The sequence below is a fragment of the Prionailurus viverrinus genome, chromosome C2 (genome assembly GCF_022837055.1).
Source record: "Prionailurus viverrinus isolate Anna chromosome C2, UM_Priviv_1.0, whole genome shotgun sequence".
Classification (NCBI taxonomy): domain Eukaryota; kingdom Metazoa; phylum Chordata; class Mammalia; order Carnivora; family Felidae; genus Prionailurus; species Prionailurus viverrinus.
Window position 1 is genome coordinate 88,442,123 of NC_062569.1, and position 20,237 is coordinate 88,462,359.

General features: G+C 40.4%; 2 protein-coding genes across 3 annotated transcripts in view; both read left to right on the forward strand.

Moving 5' to 3' along the window:
- LMLN (leishmanolysin like peptidase) overlaps nt 1–3,731 on the forward strand; it is a 138,771-nt gene extending 135,040 nt beyond the window's left edge. For both annotated transcript variants that reach the window (XR_007155536.1, XR_007155538.1), the window contains 2 exons: nt 1,901–1,924; nt 3,705–3,731. The gene's annotated coding sequence lies outside the window, so the exon portion shown is untranslated. The remainder of the gene's footprint in view (nt 1–1,900; nt 1,925–3,704) is intronic.
- Nucleotides 3,732–7,617: 3,886 nt separating this feature from the next.
- OSBPL11 (oxysterol binding protein like 11) overlaps nt 7,618–20,237 on the forward strand; it is an 88,732-nt gene continuing 76,112 nt past the window's right edge. Inside the window, exon 1 of the mRNA XM_047874420.1 lies at nt 7,618–8,509. Coding sequence (XP_047730376.1) covers nt 8,193–8,509 — 317 coding nt within the window. The 5' untranslated portion in view covers nt 7,618–8,192. The remainder of the gene's footprint in view (nt 8,510–20,237) is intronic.

Genomic DNA, 20,237 nt, shown 5'->3' on the forward strand with positions numbered 1-20,237 from the left:
GCAATATTGTGTGGAGCACAAATTGAAAAGTGCTACCCTTATATTTGCTTTTTTATGGTGGTGGTGGGATGGTGTTTTCTTTTTTACTTATTTTTTTAAGTTTATTTATTTATTTTGAGAGAGACAGAGACTGTGTGAGTGGGGGAGGGACAGAGAGAAAGGGAGAGAGAGAGAATCCCAAGCAGGCTCTGCGCTGTTGGGTGGGGCTTGAACTTCTGAAACTGTGAGATCATGACCTGGGTTGAAACCAAGAGTTGGCGCTTAACTTATTGAGCCACCCAGGCACCCGGGTGGGATGGTGTTTTCAAGAGACATTGGTGTATGTCCTGTCAAGTAAATCACTGTTTCCCGGGGCGGCTGTGTGACACAGTCAGTTAAGCATCCGACTCTTGATCTCAGCTCAGGTCATGATCTCACAGTTTGTGGGTTTGAGCCCCACATCTGGCTCTGTGCTGATAGTGTGGAGCCTGCCTGGGATTCTGTCTCTCCTTCTGTCTGCCCTTCCCCTCCTTGTGTGTGCTTTTTTGCTCTCTCTCTCTCTCTCAAAATAAATTTTTAAAAAAGTACTGTTTTCCTGTCAACTGATTCATTTGATGGGAAAAATAAATTTGCAGGCTGACCCACATGAGTGCTCCCCAGATTTCATACCCAGGTGATTGCATGCTAGAGCATCTGTTGGCTTTTCTTTCCTTTCCTGTGGCATATTCACCACTTGGTGAAGGGAAGGGCATGTGACTCCAGTGGTCAGTGCATTGTTATGGGCTCCTGTCAGCAAAAGACCACCTGCACCAGCTAAAGGAGTCTAAAAATGGGCAAGGTGAGCATGTCACATTGAAGGAACATGTGTTCTCATTTTATAATATAGTTTTAAGAGCTTATTGTATTGTCTACTGGGTATTTAAGTGAAATACTTAGAGGTTCAATAGAGATTTAGGGGAGAGATGCAGAGAATGGAAGAAAAAAATGTCATTTTATAAAAAATGTGAGCACAGCAGCTACCCCATTCTCTTCTCTCCCTCCTTCCCTCTTCCTCTCAAACAAAAGCACTGAGTATGTCTATTTCTTTTACTCCCACTACAAGCTTTGAACTGGGCAGGGGAGTGTGTCAGGTGAAATGCTTGCTCTCTGGGAGCCCTTAGCAGAATCACCACCACTGGAGTGGGAAATTGCTAAAGGATTTCTGCCTGAGCTGTAATAGGCATGGGGTGGGTTTCCTGCTTAACAGAAATTTTTACCCCAGTAGCAGTAACACCTATTGTGCATGTGAATATTTTGTTCTCCCAGAATTTTGCTTCCTTTTCCTTCCTTCCTTTCCCCCACCTTTTTGTTTTGGGTTATTTTGTTTTGTTTTTTTTTTTTGTTTTTTTTTTTTTTAACGTTTATTTATTTTTGAGACAGAGAGAGACAGAGCACGAACGGGGGAGGGGCAGAGAGAGAGGGAGACACAGAATCGGAAGCAGGCTCCAGGCTCTGAGCCATCAGCCCAGAGCCCTATGCAGGGCTGGAACCCACAGTCCGTGGGATCGTGACCTGAGCTGAAGTCGGACACTTAACCGACTGAGCCACCCAGGCGCCCTGATGTTTTGTTTTTAATTGTGGGTCCACAGCCTTATTTTTACAGTGCCTCTCCTGTGGTCGGCACTGCTGCCCACTCCCCTGCTCCCTGCTCCCCGGTCCCCAGTTTGTTTGTGTCCTGTCTTCCTGTTCATTCTGCTCTCATGGCAGCAGGCTCACAGAGAAAGCAGTTCTTGCTTCAGGGAAATAAGGCACCACTCCCTCTCCTGCAGGTCAGGGGGAGAATGAGAAAATGATCATATCTAGTTCACTGCTGACTAGATGCCGGCACTGTGCTAAACACTTTCTAAATATTTTCTTATTTCATTCTTTTTCTATTTTACAGATGAGAAAACCAAGGCTCACCAAGGTGAGTAGCTTGCCCACAGTCAAGCACACTAAGGGGCAGAGCCAAGGTTTGAAGGCTGATGCCAAAGTTCATGTTCTTAGCCACTGTAGTAAATTCACTCACTCATTCAACACATGTATTGGGGAGTGTTCAAGTAGTGGGGGATACAACAGTGGGAACAAAGAATTAGGTCTTTCCTTATGCCACTTCCTCTCCAGTGAGGAGACAGAAAATGTACAGCAAAGCTTGTAATGTCGGGTGCTATGAGGAAAACTAAAGCAGGGTAACAGGATCAAGAATAGTGGGGAGAGACGACTCCTCTGTACAGAGTGAATGGTCAGGGAAGGCTCTGTAGAAGCCACTGGAACAGGGATCGCCCTATGCTCCTGCATTTTCTCACTGACACCCACATGCCGGTGATTCTAGCTAATGTTCTTAGGACTCTATATTTACATACACTGACAGATCTCTCGTGAACAGAGAGATTTGGAAAACACCATTTCATTTGGGACACAAAGCTGACATTCTCTCACAGAAATATGTTGGAATATGTCTTCAGAAATATGCTGGTTAGTGTTTGTTCAGAGTTGTCCAGGAGAAAGGTGCTCTCACCAAACACAAACATTCATTTTACTTGGCAGGTAAACTTTATTTTTCTAATAATAATGGGTGACAGTTGCCAAGCACTTTCCATGTCATGTGTCAGACATGTGCACATATTTTACATGTGTCATGTCATTTAATGCTGACAATCACTCCAAAGGGAGATTGTCTTAGCTTTGGCCACCATAACACAATACCATAGACCAGGCTGACTTAAACAACAGAAATTAATTTTCTCACAGTTCTGGAGGGTAGAAGTCTAAGATCAAGGTGCTAACATGATTGATTTCTCTTGAGAATTGTCTTCCCGGCTTGTGGATGGCCTTCTTCTCCCTGTGTCCTTACACAGCAGAAAGAAAGACAGCGTAAGGGAGAGGAAGAATGTGAGCTTTATGATTTCTCTTTTTATAAGGGCACTAATGTTATTATAGAGCCTATCTAAATCTAATTATCTCCCAAAGGCCCCATCTCCAAATACCATCACATTGGGGATTAGGAATTAAATACACAAACTTTTGGGGAACACATTTTAATCTATAGCAGAGATGTCATTCTTTTTTGAAAAAAATTTTAACTTTATTTATTTTGAGAGAGAAAGAAAGTGAGAAGGGGAGGGGCAGAGAGAGAGAGAGAGAGAGAGAGAGAGGGAGTGAGAGAATTCCAAGCAGGCTCTGTGCTGCAAGCACGGAGTCTGACACGGGGCTGGAACCCACGAACCGTGAGATCATGACCTGAGCCGAAACAAGAGTCAGATGCTTAACTGACTGAGCCACGAGGTGCACTCTGGCAGAGTCGTTATTACTATCATTTTACAAGTAAGAAAACAGGTACAAAGAGCTCAGGTAATTTGCCCAAGGTCACATGCAGTGGAATTAGTATCCAATGATTGTCATTCTGGCACATATCCAAAAATATTTTTGTGAGGAAGAAGAAAATGGCACAATATTACCAGCCCTGAACCAAAATCATGAATTCTGAAAGTGCTTGACAAAAAAATACCAAAGGCCTACAATTTCTAATCCAAGGAACAAACCCTAAAGGGAAACTTCTTTAAAAAGTCCTATATGCTGGCCTATCATGGGTATAAAGCTTCTAAAACTGAATGTTAATCAAATGTCCTTTTTTCTTTTTTTTTAATTATGCAATGGTTATCCTTGTACTTACTCCCTTGACTTTTTTTTTTTTTTTTTTTTTTAAGTTGGGAGAGAGGGAGAGGGAGAATCCCAAGATTCTGAGAGCCTGACACGGGGCTTAATCCCACGACCCTGGGATCAGGACCTGAGTGGAAATGAAGAGTCTGACACTCAACTGATTGAGCCACCCAGGTGTCCCAAAATGTTCTTGACCACTATGCTTTTCAGCTTCTTTCCATGTGGAAGGATGCTCTGATCCATCATGCAAGTAGAATGCTGACGAATGCACAATAATGTCTTCACAGAGATGAACATATCCTTCTTTGAAGTCTTTCAAAAAAGTGCATTTATCTTCTTTGTTCAAGTCATATGCTCTTCTTTCTCTTTAGACATTGGATGAAACAGACTCAGTTTACAATAAAAGAAGTTTTTGCTTTAAGAAAACAAAATATCTGTCAATCAACTCTCCTAGCTCTGGCTCATGAGTCTATGAACATCTTGTAACCTTCTGGTAAAAAGTGCATCCTGCTGAGTGTCTTGCACAAAAAGTGTACTCAAACTTGAACACTCTGGACTGAATTTTTTTTTTTTGTTATTAACATTTGTCTTTCCATTTGCTATACATCATCTGTTGTGCACCTGGTCAGCATAAGCTAGTCCCCAAGTCTTATCACCATTGGGAGGAATGCCAAAATAGTCCCTGGGTCTCTAAAGCTAAAGCTTTTTCCAAACTCCATGTTGTCTCCTGTCCTTGGATTGGCATGTTCCTCCTTTGCACCTCTCATTGATCCAATTAAGGCATACACTCAATACTTCTTTTCCTTGATTAGAGTGGTTTAGCATGGCTTACTTTTACAGTTGGCTGACCTCATTGATTATATAGAGATCTTTATCTTGATCAGTATGGGACTACAAAAGAATAACTCTCAATCCTATAGCTATTACAACACCATTTTTTCTTGGACAGAGGAGTTTGGAATTTTTTTCAGAAATAATGAAAGGTCTTTGGAGGGTTCTGAGTTTCATCAGAAGGTTGTCATCTGTGATGTGTAGAACAGACTGGCATTGGAGAGGTCTGTAAGAATATTTCCTGCACCGTTGGAAATTCAATCCACTTTCAGTGCTGTAGCCACCTCCACACCCATACGGTTTGGATCCAATTACTGCCCTATCCTCATTGCCATCACCCTAGTCTGATCCATTATCACTTCTCACTTCATTTCTTATAAAGCTTCTTAACAAGTCTCCCTGCTTCCTCTTTTTCTCCCACTAAAATCAATTCTCTACATGGTAACTAGAGAATTTTTTTTTTAAAATAATTTTATTTTGTTATCATTCATGCATCCTAAATTCACCCATTTAAAGTATACAACTAAACAGATATTAATATATTCACAAGATTGCACAACCATTTGCAAGCATCTAATTTTAAAACATTTTAATTACCCTTCAAAAAAACCCATATCTATTAGCAGTAATTTCCCATTCCTCTTCCCTCCCAGCCTCTGGCAACCACTAATCTACTTCCTGCTTCTATAGATTTGCCGATTCTGGACATTCATATAAATGGAATCATAAAATATGTGGTTTTTTGTGTCTTGCTTCTTAGACTTAGTGTAATGCTTCTACCGGAAGTGTGTGAGGAGTACAGTTTCTTCTCCATGTCCCTCATCAAGATCAACAATTGGTTATTGTCTTTTTTATTATAGCCATCCTAGTGGTTGGGAATCACCATCTCATTGTGGTTTTGATCTGTGTTTCCTTGGTAAATAATGTTGAGACTCTCTTAATGTACTTATTGACTTTTGGTATATCTTCTTTGAAGAAATTTTTATCTAGCTCCTTTGCCCATTTTAAATAGGGTTGTTTATTTTTTTAATTAGTGAGCTGTAAGAGTGCTTTACATAAAGTAAAGTTCCTTATCAGATACATGGTTTGTAAATATTTTTCTCTCATTTTCTGGGTTATTTTTTCAATTTTTCTTTTAACACTTATTTTTATTTTTATTTTTATTTTGAGAGAGAGCAAGTGGAGGAGGGGCAGAGAGAGAGGGAGGCAAAATCTCAAGCAGGCTCTACACTGTCAGTGCAGAGCACTATGTGGGACTTGAACTCACAAACTGTGAGATTATGATCTGAGCTGAAATCGAGAGTTGGACATTTAACCAACTGAGCTACCCAGGCACCTCTCTGTTTCCTACTTTTTTGATGGTATTGTTTGTAGCACCAAAGTTTTTAATTTTCATGACTCTGAATCTAGCTACTTTTTTCTTTTGTTGCTTAGACTTTGATGTCATTTCTAAGAAGGTTTGCCTAACTCCAGGTCATGGAGATTTACCCCTATATATATATATTTTTAGGAGTTTTATGGTTTCAGCTCTCATATTTGTCTTTGATCCATTTTGAATTAATTTTTGTGTATGATGTGAGGTAGGGATCCAATTTCATTCCTTATATAGATATCCACTTGACCCAACACTATTTGTTGAAGAGACCAGAGAGATCTTTTAAAAACATAGATCAGATTACAAACCTTCTCTGTTTAAACCTTCAATAACTTTCCATTGCACTTAACAATAATATCCGAATTTCTCTGCCTACCTCTTCACTCTCATTTTATGCTACTCTCTCTCTTGCTCACCATGCTGCCAGGTCTTTCATTCCCCAGAATAAATAAAGCTTTCTTTTCCCTTAGCTTCCTCATGTTTCTTCATTTCTCACCTTAAATATCTTCTCGTAGATGACTTTTCTCAACCTTTCTTCTAAAACAGATTCTCTGTCCCATCCCACTTTTTTTAATATCTTCTCCTTTAATTTTCTTCATAGCTTTAATTATGTATGTATCCGCATTTGTTTTACTGCCTTTTTTAAAAAATGTTTTTATTTATTTTTGAGACAGAGAGAGACAGAGCACGAGCAGGGGAGGGGCAGAGAGGGAGGGAGACACAGAATCTGAAGCAGGCTGCAGGCTCTGAGCTGTCAGCACAGAGGCTGACGACGACGTGTGTCTCAAACTCACCCACTGTAAGATCATGACCTGAGCTGAAGTCAGAGGCTTAACGACTGAGCCACCCAGGCGCCCCCTGCGTTTTTACTTTGGTAATACTTCTTTGCATTTGCCTTCGTGTTTTGCATATGACATACATTCAATTCACAAATCATGTTGTTAGAAACTAGAATTTACAATTAGATGGGACGTTAAAAATTACCTTCAACTACTGCTTCTTTACAGGTGAAAAAAACAAAGTCTAAAGAGTGTGAGTTGTCTGGGGTCAGAGAAACAGTACCTAGCTTTGATTCTGAGTGCTATAATTTCCACAACAGTTTCATTTTCATTTGCAACAATGATTTGCCCTATTCCAATGTCATGCAATTTTTGCAAAAATCACTAAAATGAAGACGAGTTTTCTTCTTGTTGTTGTTTTAATGTTTATTTATTTTGAGAGAGAGAGAAAGAGAGAGTTCCAAGCAGGCTCCATGCTGTCAGCATGGTCTAAGGTGGGGCTTGAACTCACCAACTTGGAGGTCATGACCTGAACTGCAAGCAAGAGTCCGACCATTAACCAACTGAGCCACCCAGGCACTCCAAATAGGAGGGTTTTTAGCAATTTGTTACAGAAATGATATTTTTCTAAGCCTTCATTCTAAGATGCCTAGAATGGGCCCTCCAATGGATGGACAGGACCTGGTTAGGAAGGCCCGAAGTCACACTTCACAACGGCACTAAGTCGGACTTCTTTGTTTCTCCGTCCTTGGCTGTCCCACCTTCCTCCCTTTCCCTTCTTCCGGGTCAACCCCCCCAACACCGCTACCCCCGAGGCTCCGCCCCCTTCAGGGCCGCGTGCCCTGCGCCAAGATGGCGCCAGGCGCTTCTTCTTCGGAAGTGAGCTCACACTACTCCGGAAGGGAAGGCGGGGAAAGAGCAGGCGGGTGGGTGACCCGCTGTGGGGCTGTGGGTGGGGCGGCGACCGCAGCTGTGGTATTCACGCTTGGGGCTGGGGAGAGGGCGAGGGACTCGCCGGTCTTGGGAGCCCAGTCGAGGGCCCTGGGCCGGGGGCGTTGGAGGAAGTCGCCCCGAGCGGCTCGCCACTGGCCGGAGGAGAGGCGGCCCTGGGAGCAGGCGTCCCGCCCCCGGCGGCCTCCTTCCCCAGCCCTCCTCCCGGGTTGCGCGCGGGCGGTCCCTGTTCTGTCACGGGGGCTGCGGCGGGAACCGTCGAGCGGGCTGGACGGAACCCTCCGCCAGAGGACCCGCTGGAGGAGCAGAGGGAGCGCGGCGGGCCAGTCCGTCAGCTCAGAGGTCAGGCCTCGGGTCGCGGTCCGTGGTCCTCCGTCCTTCGGCAAGCCCTCTTGGCTAAGAGTCCCCGACCTCCTCGCACTGCTTCTGCTTCTCCTTTGAGTAAACCACCAAACCCTCTGGCAGGGTGATTTTTTTCCTCCTTGCATTTGCCGGGAAAGAGATATATATTTAAAGGGTTTCTGTCCTCATTGCTACCCTTGCCCTCTTAAAAGTTTTCCTTTGGTAGGAATGCTTGTATTCCTTCCCTGGACCATTTGATGGTTCCCATCCAGCCGCGGCCTGATTTAGCAACTGGAATCACCTTCAGATCAAATCTTAAAAATTCGCACCTACAAAACTACTCTGCAGAGTTGTTCCCTCCCGCCCAAGAAGGGCAAATGGACTTTGGAGTTAAGATGCAGGGGGGTGAACCAGTGTCAACAATGAAAGTCTCAGAGAGTGAAGGAAAGCTGGAGGGCCTGGCCACAGCGGTGACCCCAAACAAGAACAGCAGCAACAGCAGCTGTGGGGGTGGAATCAGCAGCAGCAGCAGCAGCAGTAGTCGCGGTGGCAGTGCAAAAGGCTGGCAGTACAGGTAGGTCCTTTCTTCAAGGTGATTTCCTCAGGTGGGGGTGACATGCTGGAGTCTGCATTTTGGCGGTTGTTGAAAGGTAAAGTTACCTAGTGACTTCCAGAAGCAACTAATACATCTCATTTGGACCTGGGATCTCATCTTTCATAAGCAAGATTTCATTCATTCATTCGTCCATTCAACAGGTATTTATGGAAGGCCTTTCGGAGAATACATAAGTGTATCCCTGAACTTCCTCTACATCCCTAGAGTTCATTCCTCTTCTGATTTAATTTCTGTGCTCACTTCTGCTTTTGCGTGTGTTGTAATTTGTTTACAGGCCTGTGTTTACAGTTCCTGCTTGACTGTGAAGGCAGGAACTGCTTAACTCAGCTCTCTCCAGAGGCTAGGAAATGCTAGGTGCTCAAACATATTTGTCAAGTGATTGAATGGAATCATTGAATAAGAAAAGATTCTTGCGGCCCCTGGGTGGTTCAGTCTGTTAAGCCTCTGACTTCCGCTCAGGTCATGATCCTGGCATGGGGCTCTGTGCTGATAGCTCAGAGCCTGGAGCCTGCTTTCTCTCTCTCTCTCTATCTCTCTCTCTCTCTCTCTCCCTCCCTCCCTCCCTCTCCCTCTCCCTCTCCCTCTCCCTCTCCCTCTCTCCCCCTCTCCCTCTCCCTTTCCCTCTTCCCATTTGCACTCTTTCTCTCAAAAATAAGCATTAAAAAAAAAAAAAAGATTTTTGCCCTCATGGTGTTTGTGACTTAGAAGGGGAGATACACGTAAATAATTTGAACACAGGGGCACAGATATAGATACTGGTGCCTCTAATACTCTAAACCAGGGAGACTGGAGACATTTCAGTTTGAGTTGGTCAGGCCATTTAACTCTGTCATGATGAGAAATTCTACATTTGTTAATTTTCATTAATATGGAGGATAAATTTAAGGAGCAGGAAGAGAGTGCTGGAGAAGCAATGGTAGTTTTGTTTTTGCTTTTGATGAGTAAAGTATAGGAGGATATAACCAGAATTTTTTTAATTGAGATATTTTACATGTAACATTAGATTCAAGTGTACAACATGATTCTCTATTTGTATGTGTTGATCACCACAGTAAATCTAGTGAACATCCATCACCATACATAGTTACAATATTTTTTTTATTGTGATGAGAACTTTTAAGATTTCTCTCTTAGCAACTCTCAAATACACAAAATGTTATCATTAATTATAGTCACCATGCCGTACATTACATCCCCAGGACTTATGTTGTAACTGGAAGCTTGTACCTTTTGGCCACCTTCACCCAATTCACAGTCCATGCCTCCACCCCATTCCCCCACCTCTGGCAAACCACTGGTCTGTCCCTATCTAGGAGTTCATTTTTATTTTATTTTGTTTTGTTTGTTTTTTTAGATTTCATGTATAAGTGAGATCACACAGTATTTGTTTGTCTAACTTCACTTAATGCCCTCAGGGTCCATCCATGTTTTTGCAAATGGCAAGATTTCCTTTTTTTTTTTGGTGGCTAAATAATATTCCATTTTATATACTACATTTTCTTTATTTGTTCATCCGTTGATGGACACTTAGGGTGCTTCCACGTCTTGGCTATTGTAAATAATGCTGCATTGAACATAGGGGTGCAGATAATCTTTTCAAGTTAATGTTTACTTCTTTTAATGTTTATTTATTTTTGAGACACACACACACACACACACACACACACACACACACACACAGAGCATGAGCGGGGGGAAGGGCAGAGAGAGAGGGAGACACACAGACTCTGAAGCAGGCTCCAGGCTGAGCCTATCAGCACAGGGTCCAATGCAGGACTCGAACTCACAAACCGTGAGGTCATGACCTGAGCCCAAGTCGGATGCTTAACTGACTGAGCCCCCCAAGTGCACCCCCCTTTTTTTTTTTCCAGATAAATACCCAGAAGTAGAATTGCTAGATCACCAGAATCTTAAGAAAGAATGAATTCAGGCTATACCATTGTATTGCAGCTAAAGAAATGAATTGTTAAATTTTGGTTAACTGACTCCCTGTGTACTTAACTCTAGTCATTTTTAGCCCTGTGCTATTTGTAGTTGTGAAATTTGTGTGAAACTTGAAAGGGATTAAAGCCAAGATTTTGTGGGACACCTGAATGGCTCATTTGGTTCAGTATCCAACTCTGGATTTTAGCTTGGGTCACAATCTCACGTTTTTTGAGTTTAAGCCCTGAGTCAGGCTCTGTGCTGCTTGGGATTCTCTTTCTCTCTCTCATTCTCTCTCTCTCTCTCTCTCTCTCTGCCCCTTCCCACACTCGCTGTCTCTCTCTTTCAAAATAAATTAAAAAAAATAAAGCTAAGATTTTTGTGAATGATATATACTTAACTATACACAGTATACACATAATATCCATATGTGTGAAATATGCATGACTATTAGCATACAGAAATGAAGTGTAGAAAATTATAACTTTATTGGTAAGTGATTTTAGGACAGGAAAGTATATTTAGTTACTGTGAGATATTTAGGGTCACTTTTGGAATCAACATGATCCTTTTTTTTGGTGGCTGAAGACTAACCATGTAAGATTATCAATTACTTGGCAAGGATATTTTGATATGACTTAAGGAAGCAAAATAAAGTAATATTCCAAGTCAGAAGTCTGTCTTCTGATAGATATCCTCAACTTTTTGAAACCCACTCTCAGTTGAATTAAAACGTGAAACAGGGGCGCCTGGGTGGCGCAGTCGGTTAAGCGTCCGACTTCAGCCAGGTCACGATCTCACGGTCCGTGAGTTCGAGCCCCGCGTCAGGCTCTGGGCTGATGGCTCGGAGCCTGGAGCCTGTTTCCGATTCTGTGTCTCCCTCTCTCTCTGCCCCTCCCTCGTTCATGCTCTGTCTCTCTCTGTCCCAAAAATAAATAAACGTTGAAAAAAAAAAAAACGTGAAACAGAATTTTTAGCCCTGGAGAGAGTTGTCATAAAGCCACGCACTTTACTCCTGTACTTCAATTCAGAACTGTATTATCCTTTGTTTAGTGTATTACTTAATGGTTACATGATTTTCAAACTAGAATCTATTGGAAGCACATATGAAAAAGGTTATCACGGTAAATGTACCAGAGAAAATGGCAACTGATAAGTGTAGGACAGCCCAAGAAGATTTGAAAAATTAACATGCAGACTCAGCTATATTGCTTCCTAGTACAATAATCAGTCATAATGGCCTTAAGTCATCTAGGAAAGCACAGTGTGTAAGAAGACAGAACCACGTGATATAGTGTTGAACAATTTCAAAGAAAATAGCTGAAAGAAAAGATGCTTAAATATTTGGAAAGTGCAGTTATGTGAAACTCTTCCCCAAGGGTGCAGATATATAATGTGTTACTGCATTTACATACTGACATATTTTTATTTTAATGAGGTTTGTCCAAGACTAATCCTTCAACCTAGCTCTCAATTTAATTTGTCCCTTTGTCCTCTAGGACATTGATGAAGCAGTTTTCTCCATTGCCCTGGGTTGTTCTCTCTTCCTGGCTTCTTCCTCTGAGACTCAAAGTTTCTAGACTTAAAAAAACAAGTGTAGTAAAACTCAGCCTAATTCTTTCCTCTTAAAACTCATTTACACACAACTGCTTCCATTTCTTTAATCCTTGTTTATTGCTCAACTCATGATATTTGGCTCTATCCACACCAAGGATAGGAGTGAAAAAATGATGAATTTTTTTTAGATTCTTATTCCCATTGATTTCTCTATAACTGTATTAGTTACAATTCGTTTCTTGCCTTTTCTTTTTTTTCTTTTTTCTTTTTTTAAAGATTTTAAAGTAATCCCTACACCCACGATGGGGCTTGAACTTACAACCCCGAGATCAAGAGTTGCATGCTCTACTGACTGGGCCAGCCAAGCGCCTCTCTTTTCTTGAGTTTTTGATATTACTTTCTCTTGGTTTCTCCTTTACCCTCTGAATGTTTTTTTTCTCCGTTTCTTTGGTTGGCTCTTTTCCTTAAAAGGCTGGTATGATATTCCATCATTTTCTTTCCTTAAGCTGCATGTTTTCTGTTTGTTATCTCATTCTCTTCCATGGCTTCAGCTATTTCTATAATTTCAGAGGCAATACATTCAACTGCCTACCTGTAATTTGCTACTGTTCCATTTTAAAAGTGGAGATTTTTGGTTATGTCTTACTGAGTAGTTGAAATTCAGTAAAGACCCTGAGATTCCGACCTGGACTTTAGCTTTACAAACTTAGAAAATTAATAAGCATCATGTTTTTGAGGTTTATAAATGCTGTCACATATCATTCCTTCATTCTTTTTTATGACTGAATAATATTCCATTATACAAATATACCATATTTTGTTATTCATCATTTGACACACATTTGGGTTGTTTCTGTTTTGTGGCTATTATGAATAATGCTACTTTGAACGTTTGTGTTCAAGTTTTGTGTGGATATGTGTTTTCATTTCTCTTTGGTGTATATCTAGGAGTGGAATTGCTGGGTCGTATGGTAACTTTACGCTTAACTTTTTGAGGAACTGTCAGACTATTTTTTTTTAATTTAATTTAATTTTTAAAGAAAGAGCACAAGTGGGCAGAGGGGCAGAGGGAAAGAGAATCTCAACCAGGCTCCACACTCAGTGCAGAGCCCATTGCAGGGCTTGATTCCACAACTGTGAGATTGTGACCTGAACCAAAATCAAAAATCAGACACTCAACCCACTGAGCCACCCAGGTGCCCCCAGACTATTTTCTAAAGTAGCTATACCATTTTACTTTCTTGCCAGCAGTTTATTGAGTTTTAACTTCTTCATATTCTTACCAGCACTTTATTGTCTTTTTGATTAAAAAAAATTTGTTTTTACATTTTTTTTTTTTTTTTTTTTTGAGAGACAGAGACAGAGCACAAGTTGGGGAGGGGCAGAGAGAGAATGAGACACAGAATCCGAAGCAGGCTTCAGGCTCTGAGCTGTCAGCAGAGCCCAACGCAGGGCTCAAACCCACAAACCACGAGATCATGACCTGAGCTGAAGTTGTATGCTCAACCGCTCAACCATCTAAGCCACCCAAGCGCCCCTGTCTTTTTTATTTTAAATGTTTATTTTGAGAGAGAGAAAGAGAGAGCACCTGTGCGCGCGAGCTGGGGGGTGGGCAAAGAGAGAGGGAGAGAGTGGGAATCCCAGTCAGTGTGGAGCCTGACAGGGGGCTCAGTCTCAGAACTGTGAGACCATGACCTGCGCCAAAATCAGGAGTCAGACATTTAATTGCCTGAGCCACCTAAGTGCCCCCAATTTTTTTTAATGTTTGTAAATTTCTTTTTATGTTTATTATTTATTTTGAATTTATTTTGAAATATGTGAGATAGTGTATTATCTACTGTTGTGTTACAAATTACCCCAAAATTTAGTGTGTTGAAACAGTAACATTTTTTATCCCAGAGTGTTCTGAAGCTTAGGTGGGTCCACTGGTTCTGGGTATTTCACAAGGCTACAGTTATCTTGAGGCTCAGCTGGGAAGAATTCATTTCCTGGCTCATTTGTGGCTCTTGGCACAATTCATTTCTTTTGGCCTGTTGGACAAAGACCTCAGTTCCTTATAAACTGACCGCTGGTGGTTTCCTTTGGTTCCTGGCTTCATGGGCATCTCCACAGAGCATCTTACTACTTGACGGCTTGTTATTTCAGAGTCAGGAAGTAAGAAAACGAGAATGCTAGCAAGATGGAAGTGACAGTCTTTTGTAACTTAAACATGGAAGTAAAGTCCCCATCACTTTTCACTATATTGGAAGTGAGTGATGAGTTGTGCCTGGGTGGCGCAGTCAGTTAAGCATCTGACTCTTGATTTCAGCTCAGGTCATGAGCTCATGGTTAGTGAGATCAAGCCCTGCATTGGGCTTTGTGCTGGCATCATGGAGCCTCCTTAGGATTCTCTCTCTCTTCCTCTGTCTCTGCCTCTCTCCCACTTGGGCATGGAATGAGTAAATGATGAGGTTCAGCCCACACAAGGGTGTGAATACCAGCAGGTGAGGATCATGGGAGCCACATTAGAAGGTGCCTATTACAGATGATAGTATAAATAGACTCTAGATCATCATCTATTGTTGAGACAGATTTGACAAGTAGGCAGTTGGAAATTTGTTTCTAAAGCTGAGAGTTTGGGACTGAAACTGATTGTCGGGGAATAAGAGGAGCTACTAGGAGATCAGTTGTAATGACCTAGACATGAGATAATACAGGGAAAGTGTTAGTAGGCTGGAAAAGAAGGAAACCATGGGAGGAAGGTTGACAGACTTTGGTGATGTACTGAGGGAAAGAAGTAAAAATTGACCTCTGTCATCCAGATTTGAAACTTTGAGAAGTCTACACGAGAAACAGATTTGGGGAGTCAAATGATGCATTTGGTTTTCCGTATGTTGAACTTAAGTTGCTAGAATGTTTAAGTTGTATATCCAGCTAGACTTTATTTAGAGATGTGGAGCATATCCAGCAAAGTAGATAATTGCCTTTGTAGTATCCAGAATGTATTCACTTCTGTTGTCACATTTAATCCTCACTACAGCTCTTAGAGGAAGGTAGGAAGGACACTGTTATCACCATTTTATAGTTGAATAAAACAGAAGTCAAAATGAATCGACCAGAGCCACAGCTAGTAAGTAGAAGAACTTTTATTTCTAAGTAGTTATTTGTGTAGAGGTATTTAAAGTTGATACACTCTCTAAAGGAATGGATAGTTATTGATAAATAGTTTAGGACATGGTGGTTTCATCCTTCACTGGTGTTCTAACTCATGCAGCAAATATTTTTGAGCCTCTATCATGTAGAGCCCTGTTATTTCCAAATTAATATATACATTCATAACAGTGAAAAGTAAGGACTCCCAAGGCTTATTTTGGGAAGATTCTGGAAAAGAATCAGAAAAGAGAAGAGAGGTGCCTGGCAAGCTCAGTCAGTAGAGCATGAGACTCTTGATCTTGGGATTGAGTTAGAGCCCCACATTGAATGTAGAGATTATGTAAAAATAAAGTCTTTCAAAAAAAAAAAAGAAAGAAAGAAAGAGCCTCAGCTGCCTTTGCAAAATATATCACGATGACCCTTTTTCAAATCAAAGCTGATCAGTAAATTTATTAGATTAGCCCCAAATTTTCTTCTTCCAAAGTAATTTATATTTATATGTTGTGGTCTTTGTTCACCATTTAAAAGCAAAACAGATTTCTTAATTCTGGATCCTTCCTTCCTTTTTCATAGTAAGTGTTCAAAGTGTATAAAATGTGCATGTTTCCATTATTTTCATATTTTTCGTGTCAGCTTTCAGAAAAATGTACACATCTACAAATATGCCACTTATTGAGATGGACAGAAGAGAACTACCCAGAGGAGGAACTGAAAAGCAAACTGGAGTGTATAACAGGCCTGCTTGTCTTATTTTGGGCTCCATGCTGGCCAAGCCCTATTAACAAACATCTCTTTTCCTTATTAGCAAATAGTTACGGGTTTCAGTAAATGGGTAGAATTCTAAAAATGTATAGTATAGAAATAATTTTTATGGTCAGACCTGGTGTCTACCATTGTAAATACTCTGTTAATAGGAAAAGTACCTGTACCTATTTTCAAATGGGGAAAGGAGATCTGCGTAAACATAACCTAACATTTACTATCTTCAGGGTTTGACCACTTTTTGAGTTTGATTTGAAGAAAAAATTGTGAATGTTTACTTTTTCTCTCTGTAGGAGTTAAAGGAAACTTGAATGTGTACTTCTGTACCCTAGTTTTTGTTATCCTTATCTGAAAGTTGCTATCGATGCTAGTGAAAATAAGAGAAAGGCAACTTATAGGCATGTAGCTGAAAACTATAAAATATTGTTCCAGAAATCTAGTGAGAACTACACCAAGCCTTGAGGAAAAATATTTGGTTTCTTATGGTATACTCTGATTTCTTAGTGTTTTATATTTTTGCTATAGGTCTAAACACAGTCCATTTGAGTTCATATTTTACATAGAAATTCTACTGTATCAAAACTATACAAGCAGGTTAATGTTAGAACATGCAAATTGGTCTTTTGCAAATAAATTGCATGATTTAGATTCCAGAAGAAATTGCCCAACAAATAGATTTGTGGGAAATTATATCTTTTTAAACTCTTCTGTTTTTGCTTTTGAACATAGTGGAGAATATTCTTGATGTAAATTATACTACCTTGCCTAGAGGGAACATCTTTGTTCCCTTTGAGAAAACATCTTCACTAGCTAGGAATCTTCCCCTATACCGATTTTGCTAAATAAAATGATTTGTATCCAGACTTATTCAGGTTTAACTTAAAACTAAATTGCCTGTTTAAATAGTGACATTATTGTTTTGGTATTACCATCTGGGTTTTAGAACAGTTTATTTGGTGGTGAAAGAAAGGATTTTCTTTTGGGTTTGTAAGGTATTGTAACAAAACATGATTTCTCACTCAGTGTTTCCCTGTTCTTGCATTTTGGCTGCCTTTGCAGTTTACTTCCATTGCTGTTCTTGAGGTTGGTTGGAAGGTCCCTAGAGGGGAGAGGCTGTTGCTACTGGCTGCAGCTGGAAGACCTAGTTAAAAGGATGGTTGGGAGAGAAAAAGAAAAGAAGAGGAAAAATAGAGAGAGAAAAAGGATATAGCAAAGAGATAGGGACAGGGAGAGAAAGAGAGGAAGAAAAGGAGGGAATGAGAATGATACAAAAGGTGAGATGAAATGCTACCAATAGTTGCTTCTGGAGCAGCTTTCTTATCCTTGATAGAGGCCTTTTTAAAGTACTGCCTGAATCTGTAACCTCAAATCTGCAAAGAGAACTTCTTTATCAATTTTGTAGCTGTTTCACATATTTTTATAACATAATTGAAAAGAATATTTTTAATGTGATTTTTTAGAATAGGTAATATTATTAAAAAATATTAGAAGGGAGAGGTCCAATGAAAAATCTTTCCTATCCTCGACTGATTCAGGTCTCCTCCCACCTAAAAATGGCTTCTTGTGTGGCAGTGAGACGTATAGTATCTTGATACTCTCTTGGTCTGTGGTGTCTTGGTTTTACTGAGGCCTGCTTCTGTGAAGCCTTTTGGAAGTATATGAGAGATAATAAATACTACTATCTGAAAAGATACTGTACCAGAAAAAGTTTTCTACTTTATTCTAAAAAGTTTTAATTACAGGTATAATGTTTCTCTTATTTGCAAACTTTACTTTTGAAATAATAATTTTCTGTTGAGAAAAACCTTTAGAATTTCAAATGATGAGTGATGTACACACATTTTAGGTTGAAAGGGTCATCGGACACATGAGAAAAACCAAGGCCCAGAGAGATTGATATGGCCAGGGTCAGTCGTGGCATTAGTCATGGGAAAATTGGTACTAGATCCTGTATCCCTTTTATGTGCTCATTCCACAGCATAACACTACCTTACACTTGGGGTTTAGCAACTTAATTTTGAACCTAAGGGGTATTGAAAAGCCTACTCGTAATGTCTGAAAGTCCTGTTTATAGTAAGAGCTATAGCTCCTATTTTTGTTGGCAAACAATACTGCTTTAGGCTGGTGTGAGGAAATAGGTCCTCTTTTTACATTAAAGGATGAGAGTTAAATTGGGGTAGCCTGTTTGGAGAGCAGGTTGGTGATATTTATAAAAACTAAAAACGCATATACCTAGCAATTTCACTTTTAGCAAATATGTACAAAGATATGTACAACTCTGTTGCACCATTATTTGTAATAATAAAAGCCTAGACAAAAAACTCTGTTAGTAGGAGGATTGGAACTGGTTAACTATATGATACTGCCATAAAATGGATTACTGTCCAGATGTTAAGAAATGAGTTAGATCCATATGTGTCAGTGTGAAACTGTCCCTAAGAAAACAGAAAAGCAAGGTACAGAATTATGTGTATAATTGCAACCATTTGTTTAAAAAATAAAATGGTGTGTATATGTGCACACTTGTAGGTGCATAGAATACTTCTGAAGAAGTACACAAGAAATTGAGAGAGGTCTTTGCCTCTGAGAAGGGGAACTGGCGCCTGGAAGATAGGGTTGGATAATGTAATACATAGTAACGCTTATTGGGAGACAGTTCTCCCTTCGTTACTTACTGTTTTTTTTCCAAAAAATCTGTATAGCAAACAGTCTTGGAAGATACAGTTATCTCCCTCCTAAGCAGAAGGCAGGTTTATTTATCATCCAGTATAATAAAGATAAGGTCTCCTTGCTGCAGAGGTTAGGCCAACTTACTGTTCATTGAAAGATGTGGGTTCTCTGCACACAGGTTCCTCAACCTGTCCCACAATGTCCTGCATATGCTGGCATCTCCGGTCCTCTGTGTTGCCCTGTGTGATGGGGCTATTGCTATGGCTACTGAAGTCTTTTGTCTCTGACTGAGGAGTCTCATGTCTTTTGCCAGCATCCATGAAACTGGGCTAACTTGCTAGCTTTCACATCTCAGGTCTTCCATCATTCTTGACAAAATACCTACTGGAAAAAAAATGCAGTAACTATTTCTTAAAATGAAAGAAGTGGAAGTCTTGGGCTTTTTAGGTCCCATCATTCTGACTTGAAAATGTCAGGCTAAGAAGATAAGACAGGGACGCCTGGGTGGACCAGTGGGTTAAGTATCCATCTCTTGATTTCTGCTCAGGTCATGATCTTAGGGTTCATGGGGTGGAGCTCTGTGTCGGACTCTGCACTGACAACTTGGGATTCTCTCTCTCCCTCTCTCTCTGTCCTTCCTCCACTCTCTCTCTCTTTCAAAATAAATTAAAAAAACATTTAAAAAAAGATACAACAAATCTAGAAAACTGATCTAGAAAAATTAGCCTACGTCAAAGGAATTTGCCTATGGAGGAATTGACTTCCTGGAGTGTGAGAGAATCAGTATTTGTTGAGCATTAACCATATTGACTTACACTTCAAATATATTTGGGGTGAATATTTTTCTTTTCTCATTATAAATCTGCAGGATAGATATTCTTATCCCCATTTACAGATGAAGAAACGCAGTACCAGATATGTTACTTGCCCAAGGTCACAGTGGAGTTCATACCTATAACTGTCTGACACTAAGCCATTCCCTTTCCATTATAATAAACAGCTTTCTTTCTTGAGGTGTTAGAGGTGACTTTCTACTTTAACATGTGGGAGTTTCTTCTGTCCCATCTTCATTGAAGGTCTGTTGTCAAATGGCCAGTTATCTGCATGAGGGATTTCCCAGTTGTCTGTAACAATCAGATTATGTATAGGATTTTTTTTTTTTTTTGGTCGGTGTAGGAAAACATTTTACAGCTGTGCTTCTCAAACTTTCTTCTTGAACTATCTTTTAGCTGCATAAGATATAGTAGTTACCTTAAGTGGATCTGGTTTGTGATTTAAAACAGCCCCTGGCTCGTATAACTTTCTTGGGAGTTTTCTGTATTTCAGAATTCATGAGAATTTTATATTCTACTCTCTATGTATCAGTTGCTTACAGAGGTCAGTATAGAGTCAGGGTCAGCTGAGAGGGAGGGCACAGGAATCAGAATACAATCAAATTGTCAGGTTGTTGTTGGTTTTTTTTTTTTTTTTTAGTGTTTATTTGTTTATTTTGAGAGAGAGAGAGAGAGAGAGAGAGAGCGCACATGCGTGCAAGTGGCACAGAGGGAGAGATAGAGGGAGAGAGAATCCCAAGCAGGTCTCGTTCTGTCAGCATAGAGCCCGACAGGGGGCTCGAACCCACGAACCATGAGATCATTACCTG